General features: G+C 35.7%; 1 protein-coding gene across 1 annotated transcript; it reads left to right on the top strand.

The window, feature by feature from the left end:
- Nucleotides 1–283: 283 nt before the first annotated feature.
- On the top strand, nt 284–9,261 carry LOC125873512 (probable aquaporin SIP2-1). The gene is made up of 3 exons (XM_049554438.1): nt 284–776; nt 8,616–8,876; nt 8,968–9,261. Exons 1-3 carry the CDS (start codon nt 483–485, stop codon nt 9,199–9,201), a joined length of 789 nt encoding a protein of 262 aa, XP_049410395.1. The 5' UTR covers nt 284–482; the 3' UTR covers nt 9,202–9,261.
- The last annotated feature ends 345 nt before the right edge of the window (nt 9,262–9,606 follow it).

The following is a 9,606-nucleotide window of genomic DNA, read 5'->3' as shown; positions in this document are numbered from 1 at the left end:
AAATTTAGATAAAAAGAAAGGTATTAGGAATTTACATTTTGATTTAAGGATTTCCCATTTTAATATAAAAAATATATAAATAAATATATATATTGAAGATAATATTTCGCCGAATTCAATATTTCATATGAGAGGTTGAAAATTATAAAATTTTAAGTAATTTAAATTTATTTATAATCTTAAGATTGTTTTTAATTTGGTGCACGTGAAACTTAAAGATGAACAAATAGGGAAGGAGAGGAAAGAGTATAAAACAAATGCGAATTGAGAATCCGTGTAAAGGGGAATAAGAAAAAGAGATAGTATATTATATGCGTTGAGTAAACATTGACCTCTTTCGTAGCAATTCCGACAAAGATGCTGACAACAGCCACAATAATGAGTCTCCGACGACCGACGTCAACATAAGTAGGGAAAAAGAAACAGAAAGCTACCCTTCCTCTGTAACTCCTTCGTCCCCAAAGAAAGAAAGAAAGGACGAAATGGGGGTAAGCAGGAGGAGGCTTCTGATTTCAGATTTCATCATGTCTTTCATGTGGGTTTGGTCAAGTGTGCTTATTAAGATGTTTGTTCATACAATCTTGGGTTATGGGGCTCATGATCTTAAAGGTGAAATCCTCAAACATGCTATTTCTGTCATCAATATGTTCTTATTTGCCTTGTTGGTTAAAGCTACCAAAGGTGGGGCATACAACCCTCTCACTATATTATCTGGTGCCATCTCTGGGGATCTCACCAATTTCATCTTCACTGTTGCTGCTAGAATTCCTGCTCAGGTTCCTTCTTTCTTCTTCTTTTTTTCCTAGGTCTCCTTTCACGTTTTATGTGGGTCGTGTCTTGTAGATATACAAATTTTATGGGTTTAAAATCCATATTATATTTGGATAAATTCCTAAATTCAACAAATACCAAACCCAAATAAAGATTGATTATTTAAGTTCAAAAGACACTCCAATTTTTGTTTGGGTTTGTCCATTGAGTTGACTTCCAAAAGATGACATCTTTTTACTTGCCTAAGATTCAAATGGCTATTAGTCCATCTTAAAGCCCATATGTTAAATTATGTGACACCAAGTCAAATGAAATAGCCAGTGGAAGCAATGTCAAGTCAGTTCAACTTACCAATACAAGCTTGCCAAGTATATAATAATGACATACTTTGGTCAATCAATTGGAAGCTTATCAGATTACTTTGTAATTCAATGGACCATTCAAATCTAAGCAAATGCTTTTGGCTTTATCACAGCTCTTCTATTTTAGCACTATAAATAGGGAGTTTCCACAAGGCCATGTGAAAAGGAGATGTCCAAATGTCCAGTGAGGAGATGTGAGAGGCTGACTATGGTGGGTCTGAGGAGAGGTAGAGGTAAGCCGAAGAAGTATTGAGAGAGGTGATTAAATATGACATGGCTCATCTATAACTTATCAAGGACATGACCTCGATAGAAGGATTAGAGTAGAAATTTAGTAGGTAGTCGAACATTTGTTTAATGTCTTATTAGTATTAGTATTACTAGTCTCCTAATATCTTAATCTTTGGTTTTACTACTGTCCTTAGTTTCAGTTTGTATTACTTGTTGATATTGTTCTTTTCTCCATCATTTTGGCCACAATGACATTCATTACGGCATTTCCTTCACTATTATATTTCCTTTTTGGACATTCTGTGATTTTCTTTACTTTAGCCGAGGGTCTACTAGAAACAACCTCTCTACCTTCACAAGGTAGAGGTAAAATCTGCACACGCACCACTCTTTTCAGACTGCATTTGTGTGATTACACTAGGTATGTTGTTGTTGTAGTAGTATGAATTGGGATAGAAAGAACAGGACTAGGATTCCTCAAGTTATATAAGATGAAAAAGTGGATACATTTTTCAGTCCCACTGAGATCAGCAAGTGTATATATAGAAAAATACCTAAAACCTTATTCCATATAGATGACTAGAAAACCAATCTACCACATAAATGTTCTAAAGGCACTGGTCTTGAAACGTTCCAGCAGCGCACACCATCATGATGCATCACTGTATCGCAAGGAAAGCCCTCTTCATAGAAACATGATGTTTCTTACGTAGCCAAACCTAAAATTTTGATGAGGAAATGGAACAAGATATCCCCAAACTATTTAGAGATTCTCTGGCAAAAATATTAGCACAAAAGACAAATTTGAATGAGTTGAATTTCATTGCCCTGCATACACTAATGCAACAATCGAGGTTTATGAATTTGTAAGTTTTCTTGATTCTAGATTGGTATTAAGCCTTTTGTGAGATGACCATGTAAACACATTGAGTTTCAATGAAAATTTTGCATTCTAGAGAGAGGAGGGGGGTGGGGGGTCTAGATAAACACACACATTGGAAGCACTTTGAAGGATTGTGGTGCTTTATGTTAGACAAGGTTATTGAAAGTAGAATCGTTACCATTTTAAAAAAAAAGGTTATTGAAAGTAGACTGCCAAACTGATTATCAACTCTTCAGTTTTCTTGTTATTAGAGTTTCAAAAGATATAAAAAAAACCAACAATAAAAAGATGTCCTTATGGCAGATGGAGTACAATAAACACAGTTGGCATGTGTAGTGCAAGAAAGAGCGTATTGAGACTCAAGGGTAGAGATGACTGAAAGCAAAGAATGCAAGGGACATGCCGATTATATATGTGTCTTTATATCGGATGAAATGTTAATCCTTTAGTGGTTTAGAAAGAATGGATCCTACCTCCCATATACCAAAGTTGGCACGCCCTAAATCCTTGGAGGGCTTGACCGGCACTCGGTGCCTTAACTTGACCCAGTGGACCACTTTACATTCTACATAAATATGATTTATATGTAAAAGTGGAAGAGAAATCATTTCATAAAATATTTTGCACTTTCAATAAGTATGAAGTTATAATCCAAAAATAAGTGTATTCATGAAAGCCATACAAAGCCACATCCGGGAATAACAAAATGAGACACCTTGTGACAATAACATCTATGGAACTTCTATTACTTGCACGAATAGAATAAATATTGGGACAAGACCCGGCTATACCCAAAATTATAGGAGTTCATGTCATAAGGAAAACTGTCAGGTAGTAAATGGGACTCACCAAAATCAAGAGAGCGAGAGAGCGGAGTGCCTAGTGAAGATCTGTGCCGCCCTGAAAGTCCATACCTGAATCCATAATAAAGAGGCAGCAACCACGACAAAAGAGATGTGAGTACATATGAAATACTACTCGCATGAAGAGAAACCCGTATATGAAAAAATGCAATACAATATGAATAACCACGTGAGAACAAATCATGAGTCAAGATAGATTCCATTTCGATGAGAACATTTAAATCAAGCTTAGACTTTAAATAGACATAGCAAGTTCCTTTCGTGGGACAATCCAGTAACTGACATGACATTAACCACCATGTGCACCTCATGCTACTCCGACTTTTAGCCTAAGATGGAGAGGGTCTCACCACAATGCCATGTGGTTTCGACAAGTATGCTAGCAAATCATGAATCTCAACCAAGGTAGACTATCTAAGGAGTGGCTCCCCTAGCATCCTGGTTATTTGTGTTGTTCATTCCAATGATCTCATCAATAGGCTACGCTAGCTTGATATGTGGACCCCAAGATGGTAACTTACACACTTACCTTGATGGCTATTGTAACTGCTTATGTACAACAAATGCCATTAGAGTGATTTTTTGCTGACCTAACTAGCTGAGTCCCTTGCACAAAGAACTTCTGGTGTTGTACTATTCAATTCTCTAGGACAAATGGTTATGTGAATTTGATTAACTAAAACTAACATTTGCTAACCATATACAATGGATCTGTACTTACGCATCAACGTAATGCATGTGTAAATCTTAACTTCTTTTTTAGGGAGTCTTCGTCTATTTAAGTTCAAGTATATGTACAAAACTATCGTTAATGATGATTGATGAAGTTTGAAATCAATGAAAGTAACATGTTCACCTCCATTTAATGAAATAATATATCACCATCTATTTGGCATTTTGTTAATTATTTTGTAGTATTAGTTTTTATGAAGAGTTAGTAGTCAAAACACACATGAACTATCACTTTCTCGCGAGTTCCACACTCCAACTATCAGTTGTTTCCATTTCCTACTTGAATTATCACCATCTACGTATTAAATAAAAGACTCCTCGAAGTTGCCAACTATTAGTTGCTCTCTTTTTCTATCTGCACTATCACCATCAAATCAGATAGGTGTGTTCTAATACATGTATGTTGATAGTTCAGGTAGGAAAAGGGAACAACTTATAGTTGGGGGTGTGAAACTCGCGAAAAGATTATAAAACGTTCCCAACTTTGGAAATTGATTTCTGTATTGATACTTTCTAATGAAATATTTGGAAAATTTATATAAACACTGGAAACACGCAATTTTAAACAGGCTTTTTTGTTTGGTTCAAGTGAAAAGGGAGGAAACAGTTTGGAGGTTTCGGGGGAAGATGTGGCAACTTTAAACGATGAGTAGGTTATGGTTAATTGGGACATCAATTATGCATAATTTTGAATATTGGTCCAGCAGCCAGACATGTTGTAGCTTTTCCAGTTTCTCTTCCCATTACCCATGACACTATTTTCCTTACAACATCTTGATGACTGTCTTTTATTGCTCTGGCACCTGCAACCTTTGTGTGATGTAAGTCCTTGTGAACTTGCCTGATGGACATGTTGGTTGCAGGGAAATTATCAATACCCTATCCTCCATAAGGTTCATATTTTTTGTCTAACTTTACCATTTTCCATTTCTACTCCTCTGGGGAGTGCCATCTGGTACCTTCTTTGCAGTGATCCAGTCACTTCTATTTTGTTGCGATATTTGTAACCCCCTTTAATAGCCAAATAATGTCCATGACTCCAAATTTGTTCAACGTAAAATCTGAATGGTGCAATTATTCTTTTGGAACTGGTAAGGTTGTGAATGGTGCAATTGTTTCTCTTCTTAATGAACGGAGAGGAGACATCATTGGTGGACAGGTAAAACAGAAGAATGTTTGCAGATACTTGGATGGAGGAGTTAACTTATGTATATTGCTGTGTTGACAAATCATCAAGTTAGCGTTTTGGAGTCAGTTTTGGCTAAGATTATCGATCACCTGCTCCTAAAATTTTGACATAACTAAATCTGTATGATTTTCTTACTGTTGGACTTGTTTTCTTACTGTAGATTCTGTTAGATTCTGTTCGTACAGTTTCTACAAAGCTAAGTTGTTTGCGAAGGTTGAGTGTGCTTTACATGGGTCAACATGCATTTATGTAAATTAGCATTTCCTAATAAGTTATGATATAGCTTCACTTGTTTTTGTTATATGTAACTCCAGTATTTACACTTAACTGGATAGTACACTCAAACTTACAACATTTACTAGTAGCTCTTGATTTATGAGGATGGATTATGATCCATATGACCCCAATTTTCTTCCATTTTCTTCTCTTTCTTCTTTTGGTTGATGAGATTTTGTCATGAGTTCCAGATCAGTTGGTATAAAACTTGTTGAGTTGCATTTATTTGAGAGGTACTTGGCCCATGCACGTGCTCAATACAAAACAAATACATGCAATAAGGCTTGTTTAAGCTTTCATTTTCAGCCTTGCCTAAACTTGTCCAAGATAAGTGCTGAAGTGTGTCTACCACCTCATCTTAAAGTTTAAAATATCATAAATTTATTTTATTATGCTAAGATACCCCAATGCGTGGGCCTGACTCCTTTTTTTTGTAACAAGCCTGTGGAAATGCTGTTTATTAGCCGTGTAAGACTTGAACTCGTGATCTATACTTTATCTACTATGTTGAATTATGTATACCTCATCTAATTTTCTTATAATCAAGAAAAGTCTAGGTGCATGATTCGAAATTCAGTGAATAATGGATTTGACCCTCTACCTTTTTCCACTTTATCTTTTTGTCTGCGGTAGAGTTCGAACCAGTGATGTGCTCCTAACAAACACATTGTTAAGTTGCTGTGACCTATCAACTGAAAGGACCAGGTCCTTTTAGCAACTATGCAAGAAGGAAATTGCGGAAACATAAATCAAACACAAGGAGTTTATCTGGAGATCTTCTTGCTCAAGGGCGGCAAAAATCACGACCTATCTCCAATAGGATTTCCCCGAATTTTCCACTATAATTCGAGAAATTTTAAGGTTACAACATGTACACCTAAGGAACTGACTCTAACAACACCTACCCAAACCTCAATAATTCTCCCTAATTGTTGGTATCTTCTCCAGCTCCTTCAAAGGCTCTACCCAGTCTAAAACGTCCCTTTACAAAAACAAAACAACACCTAATACAAATTACTAGGAATGTAAAAAGCATATAGTTAAGGACCACAAGAATCTAGCTTTTACAACTCAGAACTACTTGGCCCAGCCTTATCGAGAAAAGCTAGAACAGTATGAATAACACTTGATAGGAAAAGGTTCTTAGTTGCAACAATTGACTCTTCTTCTTCAGCATCAATATAATGCTTTATATGGAGTAGAATAGCTGCCTATACTTTTCCAAATCCAACCTAGACTTGGTTCAAGAATTTCCGAGAAATCAATCCTTCTTTGACTTGGTTTGGAATCGGCCAACTTCTCCTTATTCCAAGCTAAATCCATGTGTTCAATTATGGTAAGTTTCCATGTCTTGAACTCCAATTACTTATAGAACTGAATTAAAGCATTAATCTCAATTCTCCAATGTTCCTTTTTGTCGCATGGAATACCTTCTCTTGTGTAGATCAAAGAATCTCTTCTAGTTCTTGTTTGAGGAACCTGGTTCTGTAAGCAATTCCTCATCACCATTGCTAGCTTCACCAATTTCTTTTGGATATTTGCCAAAGACCTGGTTCTTATACATCTTCGTCTATCCTTCTTGTACATTGATTGTTAATTGTACACGGTTTGTCAATCATCAAAATATCATAGTATCTTAAATTAAGACTCAGATTAAAGTAAATCAGAACACATCACAAGTTAAGCTCTTGCGGCTTGACCAAAGCCTCGAGGACAAGTGATAACAACACAAACAACAGAAGACTCTAAAATTAGAAGATTAGAAAGAGGGAAGGAATTGATTCTTGAAAGAGTAGAACACAAGCTCAAATATTTGATACTTGAAACCTTGCACTAAAGAAGTTGTGAATCAATTATCTCAAAAAAAGGGTGTGAATCAATTAAGAAGGAGAAGAAGAAAAATAGGAGGGAAGAACTAACAAGGAATCTTAACATTGAAGAAATTCAAGCTATGATTCAAGGTAGAATATAAATGGCATAACCCTAAAGAGAACCTCAAAGGTCTCTACAAGCCACAAAGGCTATTAACATTAATATTAATTCAAACTTAGCTACAATAAAGAAGAAAAAACCCCCTTCATGTAGAAGCCTAGAAGGGGGCTGCTATTCTCCCTTGAAATTATCAATGGGGTAATCAAACTAAATTAAATAAACTAGTAAAATCCCTAGGTTCATATAAGACTACCAACACTTCATTCTATAAAGCTATATAAGTAGTCAACATAGCATTGAATAATCTTCTAGAACACAAGTTTGGGTCACTGGACTCGCTTCTTCTTTGGACAGATTTCTGGACCAAAATCCAACTCTTATTGGTATTCAATCTGGGCCTCCAAATAGAAGTAAGACTTTCCCAAATCATCTACGTTGGTCTGGACTGTGGAGCTCTTATTCGGTCAAAAAAACATGTTTTCATTGCTAATTAGAGCCTATTAAAGCTCTAGATATTCCATTGCCCATAATGAAGTTGTACTTTTGTATTAGATGTTCTAGTTCTCTCACATTATATCAGAGCCACATTTTAGGAATTTCATTCCCACACTTGTGATCTAAACACAAGGACGTGTGGAAAGGTGTTGATTATATTGTTGTCTCACATGGATTGTGTAAAGGTTTGGAATAATAGGGCCTTTTACCACTCTACTCATGTCTTAAAGTTGTGTTGGGCAGATTGGATGCTTAAACTTTTTCACTATTAGATATACTATAGTGTTGTGGGTGACTAATTGGATAGTAGAAAGATGAGGTTAAGTAATTGATAAGTCTGTTGGAATGTGAACCTTGTCTCAGAAGAAGAACAGAGTTTTTGATTTGTGTGATACATGGATTTAGTTAGTTGATTTATTTAGGATGTTGATATAAGGATACATGTACTAAACTAGGTACATGCTAGGATAGTCCTATAAATATCTAGACATTATAGTCATTTTTGATAAGCCAAAATATAAGTCAAGTTGGTAGAAATCCACTTGTCTTCTAAGTGAATCATTGATTGAGAAAGCAAGTAGAGTATCTTCAAGAAGGAGTTTGAGTGATTCGGAGTGCTTTTCCTCCCCTAATTTTTCCAACAAAGGCACTATTAGCTTTAAAAGACATGTGTTAATTGGTTATCAGTCATATTCTGAAGCTACTCACCATTAACTTTGCAGTCAAAATCAGGCAATGACATTGTGACTCAATTTTTCAATTTTGTTTTTACTTTTCTTGCCTGTCAGATTCAGCTAAAATATTGTTATTTTTCCTAGAAAAGCTTATTATAGTTGAGTGTTTCTTCTGATGTACAATTCCCCCATCTTGTTGTTTTTAAGGTCTTTGGTTCGATTACTGGGGTTAGATTCATCATTGCGGCATTTCCAAACATAGGACGTGGACCTGTTTTGAGCATTGACATCCATCGAGGTGCATTGACAGAAGGATGTTTGACATTTGCAATTGTTAGCATTTCACTTGGACTTTCCAGAAGAAGTCGTGCGAGTACTTTCATGAAGACATGGATATCCAGTCTGTCCAAACTGACTCTTCACATTCTTGGTTCTGATCTAACAGGGGGATGCATGAATCCAGCTTCTGTAAGTACTTCCTTGTGCTATAAAGTATATGTTTTATAAAGTGAAGTTTCTGTATGGGCAAGATAGATATTGAGTTAAATAAATTTTGTAGGTGATGGGGTGGGCTTATGCGCGGGGTGATCATATTACTAAGGAGCATATACATGTTTATTGGCTTGCTCCAATACAAGCAACTTTGTTGGCTGTTTGGACTTTCAATTTGCTTGTTTCCCCATCGAAAGACGAAGAAGCAAAGAAGAGAGAAAAAGTCAGAATGATGCATCATTCTTTTCTGGTTCAGAAACTGCATGTATCAACTTGCTTCTCTTTCTTTTTAAAAACTTAATTTGAAAAGGGTTCAGTTAAGGGATGTATTATTTTGCCTCAATATAATATTAACCTCCCCGTGTTTGAATTCTTGATGAAAATCCCCTGTCTATGTTGGTTTTCTTATGAAACAATTAAACAACAAAAAAAGAATATTGTAGAGAGTGTTGTAAATTTATCATATTAGTGTGGATGCCTGTAACTTCAACGTGTAATTCCACCATAATGTGTCCTACACTTCCGTACTTCCACAATCTTCCCTATATTCTCAAAAGGTTCATGTCATGTTTATAACAACCGTACCCTCTTTAAGTAGTATATATATATATAGATGTATGATAGGTGGTGGATAATATAATATACTTGAAGATTTGGAAGAAATAAGAAAAACTCTCATTTCTTGTCAGTTTGATATTAGAACAAC

The sequence above is a fragment of the Solanum stenotomum genome, chromosome 1 (assembly GCF_019186545.1).
Source record: "Solanum stenotomum isolate F172 chromosome 1, ASM1918654v1, whole genome shotgun sequence".
Classification (NCBI taxonomy): Eukaryota; Viridiplantae; Streptophyta; class Magnoliopsida; order Solanales; family Solanaceae; genus Solanum; species Solanum stenotomum.
The sequence above is the reverse complement of the archived record's forward strand: the minus strand, read 5'-3'. Positions and strand labels throughout refer to the sequence as shown.